Source organism: Moschus berezovskii, chromosome 24, assembly GCF_049115385.1.
Source record: "Moschus berezovskii isolate FMDL1 chromosome 24, NW_MosBer_1.0, whole genome shotgun sequence".
Lineage (NCBI taxonomy): Eukaryota > Metazoa > Chordata > Mammalia > Artiodactyla > Moschidae > Moschus > Moschus berezovskii.
Window position 1 is genome coordinate 50,723,167 of NC_142483.1, and position 20,067 is coordinate 50,743,233.

The 20,067-nt window shown below is 40.7% G+C and overlaps 1 protein-coding gene across 4 annotated transcripts in view; it reads right to left on the bottom strand.

The window, feature by feature from the left end:
* GOLGA4 (golgin A4) overlaps positions 1-15,904 on the bottom strand; it is a 107,252-nt gene extending 91,348 nt beyond the window's left edge. For all 4 annotated transcript variants that reach the window (XM_055414660.2, XM_055414659.2, XM_055414658.2 and 1 more), the window contains exons 1-2: positions 15,773-15,904; positions 100-189 (exon numbers count right to left, since the gene is read on the bottom strand). In XM_055414660.2, the coding sequence (XP_055270635.2) occupies positions 100-189; positions 15,773-15,844 (162 nt within the window). In that variant the 5' untranslated portion in view covers positions 15,845-15,904. The remainder of the gene's footprint in view (positions 1-99; positions 190-15,772) is intronic.
* Between the last annotated feature and the right edge of the window lie 4,163 nt (positions 15,905-20,067).

The window sequence follows — 20,067 nt, forward strand, 5'->3', positions numbered from 1 at the left end:
TAAATAATTGACATGTCAAAAAAAAAATTCCCATTTTCTTATAAACAGAAGCATAATAAGCTTCTTGTAAGTTTATTAAGGAAGAAATTCTAAACTTACCTCTCTGTTCGGCGTACCCTCATCAAGTGACTCTGTAAATGAAGACGTCCTGCTCCTGGTTCTCGTTGGTGTTGAAGAACTGGAGGAAGCCTAGATTAAAAGATTATTGCACAAATTAGAAAGACTACACTGTGAGCACACTACATACTACACAGTCCGTTCTCACAGTCCAGGCCCAAAGAACCCAGTAAAAGGAAGGAAAAGAGTAAGTACATGAAAAACAGAAAAAGGTAAATGAAACCTTATCAGCTAGCAGACCCAGGCTATCCACTGGGTCCTTGGTCTAAGTCTGCCACCAACTTGAACTATGATATGACCTTCACTAAATTAACCTTCTGAGTGCTAAAATAAACCTCCAAATAAGGTTGTGATGAGAAAATTATTTTATTAGGGGAGACTGAAACCAGGTGAGAAGTGTATGAAAACTTTCTATACTATCTTTGCAGCTTTCCTATAAATCAAAATTATTCCAAGTTCATTAAAAGTAAGTTTGTCAATTCAATTGTGAAAGTGCCTTCCAGCTCTAATATTCAATATAATTAACTGTGGAGGTAAATATGTCTCTAGTCAAGGGTTTTGAATACTGTGCACACCACAGTCCAGTACTGAGATGCCAGTCCATTAGTTCTATGAAGGACTGCAAGACTCCTACAATCCTTAGTACAAAAACCCGTAGGATAAAATTTAAACAAGAAGCTCCAAATTGAAACTAGAGCCTGAGGTCCACTCTAAGGTGAGCTAAAAACAGTCCTAAAAATATAAAACCAACACTTCAAGATGCCCTCTCATCCATAACAAGATAGGCCTTAACCCTTCTACACAAAAAAATAACGTCTTGATGTCTTACCCTTCTGTAGTCTGTACAGAACTACATAAATAAAAAGCACTTGGTAAATATTTGTTAAAATAAATGAATGAACAAATGGTTCGTCCATCTGTCAAGTCAGCGTATGCTGCCGTGTCTATGTTGGAACAGAGAGGTCACAAGAAACAGTGTACACACATACACACACATACATATGCAGTGTACAATTAAGTCTAACATTTCTAATCAACACAAACATTCAGTAAATGGTGCTGGGACAAATGGCCATCCATATGGGGGAACAAAACCAGTCAGACCTTTAGTTTATACTTAAGCTTTTTTAAAGATTTAAATGATTTGGGGGACTTCCCTGGCGGTCCAGAGGTTAAAATTCCTCACTTCCACTGCAGGGAACTGCAAATCTCACAGTCCTCTGATTGGGGAACTAAGAGCTGAAGAAAATAGATTTTTATGTCAGAAGCAGAAGTCAAAAGGAATAGTTTAATTGGGAGGAGGGGAAAACATCAACAAAATGTGACAAAAGTTAAATAAACTCTTTTTCTAAAAAGCTCTTATAAGTACTTAAGTCTGAACTCCAAAAACTCACCAACCTAGTCTTCTTTTCATCTAGGGCAGGTGACCTGAGCTCGCCCGGTGAACATACCCACATGAGACTCTGAGTCATATATGGGTGGTATGAGAAAACAGACATGCAAAATTAATAAAGCTTGTCAGCTGGTGAGCGTGGAGACACAGAGCTTCCTGCAGTCATACACAAGAGCTGTGCATGCGAGATGCAGTGTGCCAAACTGAGGCGGCGGCAACGTTCTTAGTGCCGTCCCCCAGCTTGGCTGAGCAGAGTCATCAGCCCAGACTTTCAGGCCCTCCTTTAAATTCTGTTAAGTCACCAACTATTTATTCATTAACAGATCCCTTTTCAGCTTAACTAGCTGGACTGAGTCCTGTTGCTTACAACTTAGAATTCCAACACGCACATACCTTCTAAAAGATGAACCAGAAAAATCAACACATGATAGAAGGAATGTGCAGAAGTTACCTTAAGAAACTCAACCAAGACAAAAAACAGGAAGAGTAAGGCCTCAAAATTTTAAACAACAAAATAGTTGAATATAAAATAAAGTTGAAGCCTTAATAATGTTTTGGAAGGCAAAGGAGAAAAGGAAAGATATACCCATTTGAATGCAGAGTTCCAAAGAATAGCAAGAAGAGATAAGAAAGCCTTCCTCAGTGATCAATGCAAAGAAATAGAGGAAAACATCAGAATGGGAAAGACTAGAGATCTCTTCAAGAAAATTAGAGATGCCAAGGGAACATTTCATGCAAAGATGGGCTCAATAAAGGAAAGAAATGGTATGGACCTAACAGAAGCAGAAGATATTAAGAAGAGGTGGCAAGAATACACGGAACTACACAAAAAAGATCTTCACGACCCAGATAATCATGATGATGTGATCACTCACCTAGAGCCAGACATCCTGGAATGCGAAGTCAAGCGGGCCTTATGAAGCGTCACTATGAGCAAAGCTAGTGGAGGTGATGGAATTCCGGTTGAGCTATTTCAAATACTAAAAGAGATGCTGTCAAAGTGCTGCCCTCAATATGCCAGCAAATTTGGAAAACTCAGCAGTGGCCACAGGACTGGAAAAGGTCAATCTTCATTCCAATCCCAAAGAAAGGCAATGCCAAAGAATGCTCAAACTACTGCACAATTGCACTCATCTCACACGCTGGTAAAGTAATGCTCAAAATTCTCCAAGCCAGGCTTCAACAGTACATGAACCATGAACTTCCAGATGTTCAAGGGATTTAGAAATTGGGAGAGGACTTAGAAAAGGGAGAGGAACCAGAGATCAAATTGCCAACATCTGTTGTATCTCCAAAAAAGCAAGAGAGTTCCAGAAAAATATCTACTTCTGCTTTATTGACTATGCCAAAGCCTTACTGTATGGACCACAACAAACTCTGGAAAATTTTTAGAGTTGGGAATACCAGACCACCTGACCTGCCTTTTGAGAAATTTGTATGCAGGTCAAGAAGCAACAGTTAGAACTGGACATGAAACAACAGATGGGTTCCAAATTGGGAAAGGAGTGGGTCAAGGCTGGACATTGTCACCCTGCTTATTTGACTTATATGCAGAGTACATCATGAGAAACGCTGGACTGGATGAAGCACAAGCTGGAATCAAGACTGCCAGGAGAAAAATCAATAACCTCGGATATGCAGATGACACCACCCTTATGGCAGAAAGAGAAGAACTAAAGAGCCTCTTGATGAAAGTGAAAAAGGAGAGTGAAAAAGTTGGCTTGAAACTCAACATTCAGAAAACTAAGATCATGGCATCTAGTCCCATCACTTCATGGCAAATAGATGGGAAAACAGTGGGAACAGTGACAGACTTTATTTTCTTGGGCTCCAAAATCACTGTGGATGATGACTGCAGCCATGAAATTACTAGACGCTTGATCTTTGGAAGGAAAGTTATGACCAACCTAGACAGCATATTCAAAAGCAGCAACATTACTTTGCCAACAAAGGTCCATCTAATCAAAGCTATGATTTCTCCAGTAGTCATGTATGGATGTGAGAGTTGGACTCTGAAAAAAGCTGAGTGCCGAAGAATTGATGCTTCTGAACTGTGGTGTTGGAGAAGACTCTTGAGAACCCCTTGGACTGCAAGGAGATCCAACCAGTCAATCCTAAAGGAAACCAGTCCTGAATATTCATTGGAAGGACTGATGCTGAAGTTGAAACTCCATTACTTTGGCCACCTTATGCGAAGAACTGACTCATTTGAAAAGACCCTGATGCTGGGAAAGATTGAAGGCGGGAGGAGAAGGGGACAACAGAGGATGAGATAGCTGGATGGCATCACTGACCCAATGGACACGAATTTGAGTAAACTCTGGGAGTTGGTGATGGACAGGGAGGCCTGGAGTGCTGCAGTCCATGGGGTCACAAAGAGTCAGACACAACTGAGTGATTGAACTGAACTGAGAAAACTTACGTGTGCTTGTGTGTGCTCAGTCACTCAGTCGTGTCCAACTGTGGCCCATGGACTGCAGCCCTGCCCAGCTCCTCTGTCCATGGAATTTTCCAGGCAAGAATACTGGAACGGGTTGCCATCTCCTTCTCCAAGGGATCTTCCTGAACCAGGGATCCAACACATATTTCTTGTGTTTCTGGCACTGGCAGGTAGATTCTTTACCACCAGCACCACCTGGGAAGTCCCCAAAAAATGTATGACTAGAAGCCAACACTGTGTTTAGAAAATGGGAAAGGAAAGTAGTCACTGGACAGTGTTTATCTAGGGCTGAAACTAAATCACAAATATTCAGAACACTTCAGAAATAATTCTCACTGAAGTAGAGGGAAATGTAATAACCCTTCCCACCCATAGCCATGAATTTCAACCCATACCAGCTTCAAAGACTCTAGATGTTTCAAACACTACCAATATGACTGGGAGAAGCTCCATTTGTATCTCCTTTTATACGGTTATATGCAGTATCTCCTTTAATAAAAGGGCTACTGAGAGGGCAAAAGTTAGGAAAGTAATTAGTTTTACTAGGCCACAGGAAGTAACTCTTAGCCAACCCTCTCTGCCGTGATTCCAACATCTCAAAAAAATTGGGGGGTTAATAATTCAGCTTTCCAAATACCCAGATGCCAAGAAAGGGCTACTCCAGACAAGGACCTCCAAATCACTTGAAAAGTGCACCTCTACTGTGAAACTTCTTAATTGGCATGATGTTTTCTCATATGACCCTAATCTTCAACTGGAGCCTCATCAGCCCTGGAATAATCAGCAAAATCAAATGTTGGGGTTTATGAAGTTAAAGTATAGATTCTAAGACACACTGCCCTCAGAAAAGTAGTACCACATGGCCAAGCTTGGCCTGATGGTTTGTAGGTCTTTCTCTGGAGTTGCAAAAGTAAGAATCACATGAGGGAATGGATGTGACTGTAAAGTATGAAAATATGCACACACAAAAAAACTAACTGTACTTGAGTATTTATCCCAAAGTCTTGCATCTTTAACAGTTATCCCTACTTTAAAATATATAGGGATTTACATTCCTTCAAACTAAATTTGCTCTAATTAATCCTCACAGTCATGAGAAATCTGAAGACAGATGTCTAAGCTATTTGTCAAGAAACCCGATGGTTATATCCAGGCTCACAATATTTTTATTGCCAACTGATTATTAATTGACCTTAGCCCTCAACTTCATTATAAGAAAAAAAAATTTTAGTCACTGTGGTACTCAGAATTCGAAGATGACCTGAAATCACCCTCACCTTGCAAATATGAGACATCATCGCCCTGATGATCTTACCTTTCAGAGCAAAAAGGATTTTGCAGGTATATTTAAGATTACTACTCAGCTGACTCTAAGTTAACTCAGAGAAAGGAGACTATCTGAATGGGACCAACCTAATCACACAAGCCCTTCAAATGAGTCCAGAGTGCAGCAGTGGGGGCAGAAAGCAGAGATGTACTCCTGCAATCCTGAAGGAGAGCAAAGGCCTGTGAGGGTCAAGAGGTGAGGAACTGTGGGCAGCACCAGGAGCAAAAGACAGTAAGAAATAAGGACCTCTCTCCCACAGCCACAAAGGACTAAATCCTACCAAAACCACGCGAGCATGGACGAGGATCCTCACCGCCAGGTGAGAACACAATTTGGACAACAACTTGATCTTAGTCTTGTGAGACCCGGAGCAGAGGAGCCAATTGTGCCGTGCCAGACTTCTGACACACAGGCTGTGAAAGAGCAACTGGGTTATTAGGCAGTAAGGTTGTGGTAATGTGTTACTCAACATCAGGAAACTAACACAGTCACCTTTAGGAACAGTAAGCCGCGAACACCATGACTTTTCACTACCCACTCAAGACTCTGCTCAGACGTCATCTGGTCCCCTCACACTCTCACTGCCTCTCATCCTCATGGCACAGAGACCACATCTTCCCTTCACGGAGAAAGCGACACCCACACAGCACCCTAGCAGGCTCTGTGAAATGAAGCATCCTACAGTAACAAATGCTGTCAAATACCCTCTCTTCTGATTCTCACAAGCAACCTGCAAGGGAAGGAGGACAGTTATCCCCAGTTTCCTGACAAGAAAGTGAAAAGCTGAGAATGCTGATGTGGTTGGATCAGGGTGCATGCTGCAAGATCTGGGCTGGCGCACAGTTCTTCTGAGTCCTTCATCCACTTCCCCACTACTCTCTGGATCACTGCTTCTCAAAGTTTTTTCATTGAGAAAAGCAGTTAAACAACAATAACATTCTTTTCGCACAGACACTTCTAAAACAAAAATTTTATAGAATCTTCATCTTTACGACCTAAGATGCCATATTTTGACCCAAAATATTCCTTCATTTAAAAAAAAAAAAGTTGATCCCAATCCTCTGATTCCACAACCCACCCGAACTGCTTTCACCATACCATTGTGTCTGTATAAGAACAATGTTGATAAACATAGCCACTAACTCTTAAATCTCTATTACATCAAATGTATCTAATATATTTTAACTATACCAAAAAATTAGACACTGAAAAGCATTAAGCTTAGGCTGAACAGTACACTCTAAAGATAACAACACAAATTTTAGATATTCGTATTACTGAGAAATTCTGTTAGTCAAAACTATGTTAATCAAAGTTTATTCCATTGGGGCTCTATTATCTGAGAGTTTTCCTATAAAGAACTACTGTATTCAAGACAGTTGAATTGTCAGATAGATACAGTATCTAAAGTTATAAATTCAAGATGGTTAAATCTTACTGATACCTGAAGGGGTTTGGTGATAACAATAAGGTTTAACCACTTTGAATCTACACCTTTCTGAAATCAACTAATTCTAGTTTTCAAAGATTAAAGGAAACTGAACTTAATTCAGTATTTTTTAGGTCAGTTGTCATTCCTGTGAATATGCTACTTGTATATTTTCTCCATGTTTTAGCCTGCTACTAGTTTAGAAACTAGATAACTACATCTAACAGAATTGCAGACAAAATAAACATAAGGAAATTCTAAATGAGGGATTTTTTTAAACTGTCCTTATTAATAACTTACATTAACTATGAAATATGAAGTTAGGGACATTAAAATTTTGGCTGCCCAGAAGCCTTTTGACACTATTTACTTCTCAAATTATACCCCAAGTAGACGAATGGCACTCTTACACAAGCCTAACATCTGGCTTCATTTCTCCCTGACACACCCACAAGTAACCAAATCACAGAAAGGACACAGCCATAGACTCCTCCTCACCACGTACTCCTGAAAGTCTCTGCCAATCTACCTGACACCCCAGCTATAAAGGAATGGCCAAAGTAACCTGGAGTTAATATGTCACATAAGCCTTTATCTACTAGTTATCAAAATTATTGAACTTTCCATTATGTCTTTAGTAAAGTACCTTCTACATCCTGATGTCTAAATGTAGTGCCAGAAATGAAATATTGTTGCTTATGTTATAAATGTTCACCTCTCAAAAACAGCCCTTTAATATAGTGAAGCCCACTCATTTAAAAGTAACTTAAGGAGACTTCTAGTTAAAAACATGGTAGGTAAAAAAAGAAAAAAATGGTAGGTGAACCAAAGTTTCTTATTTTTCTCTCCCTTGAAAAGAGTTGGGGCTTCCCTGGTGGCTCAGAAGGTAAAGAATCCACCTGCAATGCAGGAGACCTGGATTCAATAACTGGGTCAGGAAAATTCCCTGGAGAAGGAAATGGCAACCCACTCCAGTATCCTTGCCATGGGAAATCCCATGGACAGAGGAGAAGAGCCTGGAGGGCTACAGTCCATGAGGTTGCAAGAGTTGGACATGACTTAGCAACTAAACCACCACCCAAAGAGTTAAATTTCAACCAATTTTCAGAAGAATGGGTGTGAACAAAAGAATACCAAAGTGATAGTATAGCTGAGGATACTACAACCCCATGGAGAAGGGAACACTGATAAGAAGCAAGCCTATTTTCATCTCCAGAGCCCTAAAAAGATTTAAGACTTCAAAGTTACAATGCAAGTTATAATGAAGAAGTTAAGAGGCAGGACCAAAATCAGAAAAACTGGTGGGAAGATCCCCATGTCCCTGGTCCCACCTTACATAGCCTCTGAAAAACCAAAAGTTTATTTTTTTGGAGGCTCCAACCTGGATGAAACCAAGCACAGTAAGACAGGAGTGAAGGGCAAAGTGTGTGACTAAACCTAGAGGGGTTAATTAGGTGATATTCTGCACAGTGAAGAGTGGAACCCCTAGCACACTGCTTCTGAAGCAGCCAGGGTTATAACCTGGCACCCCTTGCCCAAAAAACAAAAGGCTTCACTGGAGAAATCAAATGACATCTTAAAGATCTCAGGTTATCAAGAGGTAGATATCTCTCCCAATAATAAAAACAATTGCAGCCTATCACCCAGCAGGGAGTCCCAGTGTTGATCTCATGATACTTCCAGATAGCATCAGATTTTTAGTGTCTCGCCTTTAAATATGGATACCCCAGAGCAGTCAGTAAAGAAAATTTCCTATGTAAGAGCCAACAACAACAAAATCCACCCCAAAAAAATTAAAAGAAATCTTCAAAACAAAAGAAAAAAATCCGACCTATAAAAGATACATCAGAGGACTTCTCTGGTGGCCCAGTGGCTGGGACACCACACTCCCAATCAAAGGGACCCAAGTTTGATCCCTGGTCAGAGCTGGATCCCACATGCTGCAATTAAAGATCCCACATGCCACAAGTAAGACCTGGTGTAGCCAAAATAAATAAATTCTTTTTTAATGTTAAAGATATATCAGTATAGCAAGAGCAATGCTATGAAAAAGCAAAAGACAGTAAGAAATAGCTTTTGGAAAATTTAAAAGCAGAGTAGGAAAAATTAAAAATTCAACTGAAAATTAACATTGTAGATTATACTTCAAAAAATAAAGAAAACAAAAAACTCATTGAAGAATTAGATAAATTGAAGCAAACTCTCAAAAACAGTACAAAAAAGGAACTTCCCTGTGGTCCAGTGGTAAGACCCCACACTTCCCCTGCAAATAGAACAAAAAACAAATAAATAAAATAGACCATGAAGGGTAAAAAATAATAAATAAGAGAATCTATCCTGAAGGTACAAAAACTAACTGACTTTCCAGAATAGAAAAGAAAAAACAAAGGAGAGGGAAGGCATCACCATACTTAGTGAAGCACAATGCAAAAATAAATCTACACAAAGGCACGTTCACCATAAAATTTCAGAAAACAAGAGAAGATCCTAAAGTCTCCAGAAAGAACACTGAGGACAGAGCTGAGAGGCTGGAGTAGCCTGTGTGTTTTGTTTTGTTTTAGCATAATAGTCTTTTAGCAATACTTTATCTTTTAAAACTACAGAATGTATTACGTTGACAAAAATAAAAGTAAAATTTCATTTTAAACATTTATTTAAAAATCATGAGTATCTAGCATATCCAGTAAAAGGTACCCCATATAATTTAAAAGCATAATACATAGATTAAAAGATGATCTATTTTTCATCCTAAATCTCATCCAATAGTTAAATCGTAAGTGAACTGATGTTATTCCCAACATTTTAGACACTAGCTATTGTTAACATCATCCATGCTAACTTAGTCAAATAATTCTATAAAATAAATAAAATAGAAAAATCAGATATCTTTACTAATCTAAGAAATGTGCATTTGTTAAGAATTCATAATTTAAAAGACAAATATTTAAGATAAATGCATGCCTATGCAAAGAGTGGTTGGTAATTATGTTTCCAGTACAAGAATGCAGACTGAACACTGCTTACTTTTCTTCCTCCCAAAAACCCATTGAAATGAAGGTTTAAAAAAAAAAAAAAAGTAGAAAAGCAGATAAACTAAAACTCTAGAACAAGAGAGGGAAAAATCATAAGTAGAAAGAAAACAAATTGTTGAAGAACAAAGGCAAAAGGATTCTAATTGGTGAGGAAGTCAGGGCAATGGAGCCATAACTCCAAACATACACAGAGGGCGGCTCTGGGAGAGGCAAAAGATACTTATTGCAACAGGGGGCAAAAATCAGTTTTATACATTAGACGGGGAGATTACTACTCTCAGGAACGTGTCTCAGGTCTGTGAAACAAACAGGTACACGGGGTCAGCCTCCTTCAACCCAAACACTTCTCCAGACAAAAGAAACAGCCGAATACAATGAGTAACACCTTGGAGAAGCTAGGGCTCCAGTTGCAGAGGCTGGCACCATAAAGCAGCAGGATAAAAACACACCCCAGTTTCACCACAGCAATCCCAGTCCTGCCCAGTCCACGTCAGTTTAAGTTTCAAGATAATTACCAGTGTCCCCATTCATTAAGAAGGTTTGGATAATAAATCACCCACCTGGTCTTCATAAAGATAAACGAACAACTAATAACAAGAAGACATTTTTCTCAAAAAAAGAAAAACAATATGACCAGTATGAATACATACAAGTGTAACAACCAAGAACAATCTGATAAATCAAGGAACAGACTTTAAATATGCATGTATATATAATACATAACATCCTGGGAGAGTTTTGAGAAGCTCTAGTTTCCATTAAACCACAAGCTGCTGCTAACAAAACAAAACTAAAAGTACAGAGGTTAGGAGAATGGGCTTTAGAGCGAGACTGCCTGGGCTCATATCTCAGCTTTATCACTGAGTTGGGTGGTACTAGCTGTCTACACAGACAACTTTCTTAACTGCCCTTGGCCTCAATTTCTTATCTGTAAAACGAGGATAATACAAATCCATACCTTTTATTATTTCATGTATTAATTTAGATAATACATGCAATGCACCAAGAAAACACCGAGGTAAAAATAATTCCCCAATGTTGACTAGTGTTAATTTGTGGAAATTAAATGTGATGACTAGAATAAATTCAACAGAAGCAGCTGAAATAAAAATTAGAAATCTTTCAAAGCAATAGAATAAACAGGGGAAAAGGAATATATCAAAAGAGGGGAAAGGGATATACAGAGAATTTATTTAGAAAGATTAATAAGATTTACTAAAGAAAGAAAAGGGGGAGACTAAAAAAAAAAAAAAAGCAAAGAAAAAACTAGAAATTTTTTAGCATCAGGGAAAGAGAAAAGATTCAAAGATCAAGTTAACCACCAATACAGAAAAGAACAAGTTTCAATCAGACTTTTCATTTGCACACAGGATGCTAGAAGATTAGGGAGAAATAGAGCCAACAGCCTGAGGGAAATTTTTCAACCTAGAATTTTGTAGCTAGTCAAGTAAATGTTTACGTAAATGAAAACATCTTCCTAATATTTTGTGATTTAGGAGGTAAAGAAACTAAATGGTTAGTTAAAATCCTGTATTTTTAAGGACCTTTATCAACACATTAACTGAAGTTCTACATCGAAGTTTCCAGCCTTGCTTTCTAACCTGGGCCCAGGAGGATGCTTCTGAAGTTGCTCACAGCTTTGGTGGGATGTAAAGTTATATATAATTTGCATCTATGTCTTAAGGTCTTTGAATATCACAATAAGCTCAAGAGACAAAGCTTCTCTCAGAAGTTTTTCCTCCAGTTTTTCCTATCAAACTCAGAGGCAGATGAAAGAACTTTGTACAACCCTTACCTTATTCAAGTTTCACACAGATTATCACATAAACAAGAACTGTTCTATTACTTAAAATATAAGAACTTAATGTATATTCTATATAAAGCAATAGAAATAGCCACTATACACTCCCTGATCAAAATACAGATTTATAAACACTCAAGACACTCTGATTCTTCCAATCTAAAAGCTTCTCTCTGGGAGCTATGATTTTTAGACTGAGGATAATTATTTTGCCAAGTGACATTTATAAAAAGACTATGTTCCTTCAGAAAGGGGCTCTTTTCCCTGTTTGTAAAATTTTTTTAATTCCTATTACACAAATTATTATTTTGCGACCCCGCTCTAAAAAATTATAATCCTGCAAGTTTGGGGTGAGCCCACAATGTTTTGTTTTGTTTTTTACTGTGGCAAAGTATACACAACATAAAAGTCACCATTTTAAACATTTGTCGGTGGACAGTTCAGTGGTATTAATTATACTCACACTGTTGGGCAACCGTCACCACTAGCCATCTCCAGAACTTCTTCATCCTCCCAAACTGAAACTCTATCCTCATTAAACGATAATTCCTCATTTCCCCCTCCTCTCTGCAGCCACAGACAACGACTAGGCACCTCACACGAGTGGAATCACAAAATAGTCCATTTGTGCCAGTGCTTTTTATAATTAAGTTTTAGTAATATCTGAAAAGGGCTGCAAATGTTAAAAAAATATTTTTTTATTCACAGCACTATATATACATCCTAAGAAATTAGAAAGTATCCTATATTACTCTTTATTAATTTTTATCAAATTTATTCTAAGGATTTTAAAAATCTAAGTATATATATTTGCTGTTAAAAAATTAAGTGAAACTTGATTTGAAATTGTTTAATTTTATTTTTAAAGTCAGAGTTGACCAAATGTTTACTTAAAATAATATTTGATAAAGAAGGGTTCAAATAATCTCAGCTCCAAAGAGAAGTGACTGGGGACTACAAAACGGTGTCTTGCTTTTAATGAATGCTTTCAAAAACTGAAGGAACCCCAAAGTATTAATATCACAAACACTATCGTTATTACTATTACTGAAAAGTTTTGCAAGTATTGTGATGTAAATGGTTCATTTATCCCAGAACTATCAATACCTGAAGACTCACTCTATTTGAAACATTCCTGTCAATCAATCTCCCCTCTAGAAATCAAGCTAAGAACCAGGAAACACGTAAACAAGGGTCTCCAAAATCTCAAAACAAATGTCTCAATTTGTATTAATGCACTAAAATGCATTAAAGAACCCCTTAGGTACTTGCCTTTATTTTACACAAAATTTTAGAAATTCAGAGTCTTTTCTTGATTTAAAGCCCAAAGCAATTTAAAACCTGGAAGAAGATAGACATTGGGCAGATAGCAAGGGAGGCTACAAAGTAATCAGGAAAACTAGACCAAGAATAAACAAACAAATCCTCCTGAGCAGGTAAAAGCAAATTGTCTTTCACACCCCATTAAATTCCTGAGGGTATGGCACCCTCAACACAAAATAATTTATGTTCAAAAAACAAGACATAATATTATACAAATTCAGGATCCTTTGCATGAGAAAACAAGGACATGTTTTATCTGTTACAAAACGATTATCCCATCCAAAAATATTTATTTTGCTTAATTCACGCTTGAAAGAAATCCTTAACTCTAAAAATAATAATCCAGAATTTCTCAACTTGAAGGGTTCTGAATAGTTAAGGATCTAGACAAGGAAAAGAATCAAGTTTCTATCAGCAACTGATCACTGACAATTTACTTTTACATTCTAGATAAATGTATATATTTATCTACTATATATACACACATATATACCCACTATATCTATACATATATATACCCACTATATAGACACATACATATAGTTACTGTATATATAGTCATCAAAAAGGATCGTTTTAAATCTTCTGTACACAAAGTGCTATTTCTTGCTCCACACACACTGTCTTACCAGAGTCATCAACCCGTAGGAACTGGGAGCCCTAATGCATTACCTGTAACTAGCTGTTTTACCATGATTCTAAAGACAACCTCAGGTTTCCCAAGTGGTTCAGAAGGTAAAGAATCCGCCTGCCAAAACAGGAGACACAGATTCAATACCTGGGTTGGGAAGATCCCCTGGAGAAGGAAAAGACAACCCACTCCAGTATTCTTGCCTGAAAAATCCCACGGACAGAGGAGCCTGGCAAGCTACAGTCCACGGGGACGCAAACAAGTGAGACAGGACTTAGTGACTGAACAACAACCGTGACAACCGCTCTTCATTCAAGATCAATAGTAATTCTTTTTCAAGAAAAAAAAAAAAAGACAACATTTACAAATAAAAAGCCAGCAGCTTGGGGCATGTCCTTCTTAAACTATTTTCACTGTGTCAAACTTTCCCCACAAGACTGGGATCACGCTTTACACGCTGGTTTTCAATCTGTCCTGTATAATACAAGTTAGAGCCTACTTCTCTGTGGGCTCTAACTCTAGCTGTCTGACATTAGGCTAGTTACTTAATCTCTCTGAAGCCCATTCCAGGTATGAAAGATTCTACCTTGTAGATTTACGTGACAATGAAACAAAATAACCCAAGCAAAATACCTAGCACAGTAAGAACCTAATCAATGTTGGCGTTTTTTAAAGGCTGCATAATAACCAACTATATGACATAGCTTATCTGACCAGTCTCTACTGCTAAATATTTTTGGCCACATTTTACCTATTAAAAACAACACTGAAGTGAAATCCCATGTGGCTAACTCCTTAATACATCCTGGATTCTCTTAGAATTTTGAGAGGTGGCATCCTGAATCAGTGATACGTGTACAGTCCCTTATATTCACTGCCCTGCCTGTTCCCCACATTCCTCACCTCTACCTCATTTTTTAATTTTTTCTTTCTTTCTTAAATTAACAGTATTTTGTGAAATTTTAAAAGCTCACAGTAAATGTAATATATTTAGTATTCAAAGTAATATATTGAGTATCCAAATCTTAATCACTATTTACAATTCCCTTGGGAGAATGGTCAGGGAGGCCTGGCATGCTGTGATTCATGGGGTCGCAAAGAGTCGGACACGACTGAGCGACTGAACTGAACTGGGAGAACGAACAAGCTTTCAGTACGATATTCTAATATACCTCAACCACTGTTTCACTCTACAGAAGCTTTAAATAAACTTCAATTTACAGTTTCAGAATAAATTCAATGCAATAGATGCTTGATTTAGTAGTTATTAGTCATTAGTTTTTTTAAAGTTGTATAAGATAAATGTTATGTTTAAAATGTTTTAGAAATGCCTACCAAGTAGTCAAAACCCAGCTTTTCGTGTAGACACTCTAAAATTAAATCTGTTGAGACTTAGAAAGGCTGGGAAGCAATTTAGCAGACTCCTCATCGCTGAAAGAACCACGTGCTGCCGGCACCAAAACACACATTCACAGCTGCTTAGGAGGCTGTTTCTGCCTCTTTAAATTAACACTACTAACGCGCCTCCCTTTTCCTAGAAATTGTCACTTCCTGAAGCAACAGCATTCGTGAAAAACAAACATTAACAAGACGCCTGAAGAAGCAGAGCCGAGCTGCGGACGCGCGCAAACCCGGCCGGGCCCCACAGTGGCCGCCCCTCCGCCCGTCCCGGATCAACCCAGTTATGCGAAGTGACGAACTCGTGACAGCCTCGGGCACTGGACGCCGGCCACGCCGCCACCTCTCTCAGGTCCAGCGCTTCTGCAAGCTGCCCGGCCAGGAATGGCTCGACCCCCGGCCCTCACGCCCTGGACCAGGGTTTGGAATTAAGACTCTGTCACGGGCCAGGAGCCCCTCCGTACTCAGTCTCAGGTCGGGGATGAGACGGGGGGACTTCAGTCCAAAGGTCAGATATTACGCAGGTTCCTGCTTTTCCCATCCCGCCCTCACTCCTGAGTTGGGGGTCTCGGATGCCTGGGGGAAACCTTCTGTATGGGTCAAAAATCATGCAAGATCGGAGCTCCTCTCACTTCTCAGACCAGGTTGGGCATCAGGGGTAAATTAGGAGGTCAGGTGTCACAAACCCAACCACCCCCAAGCTACTGTCCAGAACGGAGTTCTGGGGTGGGGGACCCGGGCCAGGACTCACGGAGGAGCTCATTGCCTGGGGGAGGCCTCTGGTTAGAAGTCAAGGGTCAGGGCAGAACCTCCGCTCCCCTTTGCCCACGAGCCGGTGTCAAGGGTTGTCGGGAACCAGGCGATCGCGGCGGCCATAGTACCTGAGTAGAGGCCAGCGCCTGCTGGAGCTGCTGCTGCTCCTCGCTGATCTTTTGCTTCAGTTTCTTGAACATCGCGCAACGCGGGGTCCTGAGGTGGATGGGACCTGTGGGGCGAGTGCTCAGGGGGACCCGGCCGCGGCCGCGGTGGAGGCTTCTCTACAGCGCAGACCGCGGACGCCGGGCCTCGCCGCCTCCTCCCTGGGCTCGCGGGCCGGTCGAGACGCTCGTCCTGCGGGTGTCGGCGTCGCCGCCGCCGCGTCTCTGTCTTCTGGGTGCCACCGGCTGGCCTCGGCCCCCCATCCAGCCCCGGCGGCGGCGGCGGCGGCGACAACGGCAGCAGGTGAGCAGCGTGAGCACGGCGCCTGCGCGGCCTACGTGGAGTTGGGCGAGGGAGCGCTACCGAGCGCCGGAGGGGACAAGCTGGAGGTCCGGCCCGCGCATGCGCGCTGCAGGGTCGCTCCGGGACTGTGCGGGGATTCGCGCTGCCCACGCTCACTGCGCGTGGACATAACCTCGGAGCCCAGGCGCTGGGTGCTCTGAGCCCTACACCGACACACACCTGGGCTGCGGTGCTGCGAAGTCAGATGGGGAGGGTGCTGCTTCTCTTGAGGACCGCACGGCTGGTTGTCCCGCCGCGAAGAACCTGCTGCGTGGCTGTGAGAAGAGGGGATCCGGGGGACCTGCCGAGGACTGCGATTGACACTGTGCTTTTGTTCATTATTTGTTTTTTGGGTTTTCCGTCTTCAGTATCTCGTATTCCTACTGCTTCCTAGAGTGGCCCTTTTCCCTTTGCTGGGCTCTTCCAGGGGTCAGGAAGTGCCTGATAGGAAGCTCCCAGGGTTCAGATGTTTCAGGCTGGTATAGTTTGGACATTATAAAGGCTTCCCAGTGGCGCTACTGGTAAAGAACCCCGCTGCCAATGCAGGAGACTAAGAGAAGTGCTTCCGTTCTTGGGTCGGGGAGATTCCCTGGTGGGGGACATGGCAACCCACTCCAGTATTCTTAAGAATCCCGTGGAAAAGAAAAAGAATCCCGTGGACAGAGGAGCCTGGCAGGCTAGTCCATAGGGTCGCAAAGAATCACGGCTGGAGTGACTTAGCGTATGCACGCACACACACATGCTGTGCTTTGTTGGGTCAGTCGTGTCCGACCCTCTGCGACCCCATGGACAGAGCCGCCAGGTCTCCCGCATTGCAGACGGATTCTTCACTAGCTGAGCCACCAGGAAAACCCAAGAATACTGGAGTGGGTAGCCTATCCTTTCCCCAGGGGAACTTCCCGACCCACTAATCGAACTAGGGTCACCTACATTGCAGATGGATTCTTTACCAGCTCAGCTACCCGGGAAGCCCCCACATACATACATTCATACATATGTAATATATATCGTAAATTTGAGCGAACACCAGGAGATAGTGGAGGGAGAGGAGCCTGGCATGCTTCCGTCCATGAGGTCGCAAAGAGTCGGACACAACTTAGCAACTGAACAACAAATATATGTATTAAAATATATAAATTACTGAAATGGTGTATTTTCACACATTCCTTCAAAGATCTTTGTCACTCTAAGTGCCAGGTCCTTGGTGACCTTTTCCAGTCCTTGACAGATTTTTTTTACCTTGAAAAAAAATTGGTAACAATGTGGAAAAGTTGGGTCAGCTGCTGCTGCTGCTGCTAAGTCACTTCAGTCGTGTCCGACTCTGTGTGACCCCATAGACGGAAGCCCACCAGGCTCCCCCTTCCCTGGGATTCTCCAGGCAAGAACACTGAAGTGGGTTGCCATTTCCTTCTCCAATGTGTGAAAGTGAAAAGTGAAAGTGAAGTCGCCCAGTCACGTCCGACCCTCTTGCCTTATCTTTTTTTTTTAAAAAGAGGGGAAAACTGAAAAATACATGTTCTTTTTGGATACACATGGAGCAGTCACCAAGATAGACGATGTGCTAATCCATAATACAGATTTCAAAGGATTGATATCATATAGCCTGTTCTTGGATCACAAAGTAATTAAATTAGGAATCAGTAGCAGAGATATCTAGAAAAATCCCCTAATGTTTGGAAATTATGCTGTGCACATCAAAATAGTTGATGGGCCAAAGAAGAAACCACCAGGGAAATTAGAAAATATTTTAGAAGAATGAAAATGAGAACAAAGCTGACCAAAATTTGCAAGGTTCAGCTAACACAGTGCTTAAAAGAAAAATAACAGTATTAGGTGCTTTTATTAGAAATGAAAAAAGATTGGAAATCAATAATCTACACTTCCACCTTAAGTCTATGAAAGAAAAAATTAAAATCAAAGTGAGTAGAAGGAATGAAATAAAAGATACTGAGCAAAACATTAATGAAATATAAAACAATAAAGAAAACAAAACTAAAATTTAGTTCTTAAAAATGGTTAATAACATTGGTAAGCCCCTAGTAAGTAAGATTCATGAAGAGAAAGGAAAATACTAGTTATCAATATAAGGAGTTAAAGAGTGCTTATCACCACAGATTCTGTACATATTATAAAGAAATACCCAACAAATGATCAAAACGTAGATGTCCTTCCGTCAATGAATCGAGAAACAAACTGCAGTACCTTCTTAGCGTGGAATACTACTCTGACATCTAAAGGACAGAGCACTGATACTGGTAACAACCTGAATGGTTTTTCTTAAGTTTCACTAAGGGAAATAAATGAGACCCAAAAGAAGTCATACGCATACATGATATACATGACAACCAAGATGGTTGTTCCCTTGCTCTCTGTACAGTGCATCCCCTACTCGACCAGTCCCTGTCACACCTACACCCTACTCACATGACTGACCTCCCCTCTTAATCAGTGACTTGATCAGTAAATACCTGCATACTTGTCCCGGGGCCCAACTAGCGATTGTTCTCATCTCTATATCAGAACCTCACCCCCAAGATAGTTTATCAAAGGTGAGATGACGGGCATGCTCCTCTACTGGTTTCCCTGATAACGATGAACCAACTGGAAGTCAATTCCCCCTATGACTGGTAACCTCCCTCTACTCCCCACCACCCCAATAGCGAAGACTAGTGCCATGTCCTGCTGCTTATTACGGGGTGTCAATCCAAGAGCTTACTTCAGGCACCTAAGATCCCCCTTGCATTAAACCTATGATGTCTCTGTTTTGCTGTCTCCTGACTCTTTCTTTGGTCTTGAGATGAGCAGGTACAAGGCTTGCAGGCCTGCGAGATGCAGCCCAACAGATTCCATTTATGACATTCTGAAAAGGCAAAGCTAGAGGGAGGGAGAATGGATCTGTGGTTCTAGGAGTTTAGTAGGGAGGACTGGGATGGGGTGGAAGTGGTATTAACTACAAAGGGGCAGGACAAGGGAATCTTTGGGGTGATGAAACAGTTTGTATCATAACTAAGGTGGTAGATGGACAACTTTGTGTGCATTTGTCAAAACCCAGAAAGCTATATACCATAAACACTCAACTTCAGTGCATGAAATTTTTTAATAAAAATTAAAAACCTGAGGCTCTGAATGTCACTGAAAGTAACACAGTTTGTATGTGGTAGAGGCAGCATCTGAAGCCATAATTTTCATGGCTCTAAAGCCCATGCCCACACTGCCACCCACACTGCCTCTGGATCCCTTACCATGGAGACATACACTCCCACCGACACTGATTTTTCTATGTTCTCCAATACTTTGCTCCAAAATGATCAACACATATTCTTTCAGAATAAAAAAAGACATTTTATTTTGTACATTGAGAGCACTTATCCACAAATGTGAAAGTGCTACAGCTGTGTTGTTCTTCACATACCAGATTTGTCAACATTTGTAAGGGGTAGGGGGTATATGTGTATATATGGGATACATATGTAGGGGATATATATGTATATAGCATATGAAAGTGAAAGTGTTACTCACTCAGTCGTGTCAGACCCTTTGTGATCCCGTGAACTGTAGCCCACCAGGCTCCTCTGTCCATGGAATTCTCCAGGCAAGAATACTGAAATGGGTAGCCATTCCCTTCTGCAGGGGATCTTCCCAACCCAGGGACTGAACCCAGGTCTCCTGCATTGCCAGCAGATTCTTTACTGTCTGAGCCACCAGGGAAGCCCATATATAATATATATGCATACACATTTTGGCTGTAGCAAGTGAGAAATCTGGAGTGGACTGAAATACTTATATTTTATACTGTTTTAATGAACTTCCCTGGAGCACTTTGAAATATGTTTTTAGTGTTTACTTTCAAAAGAATATCTTTTGGCTACATTAATTCAAGTTATATAGGCACTGCCCTGGCAGTCTAGTGGTTAAG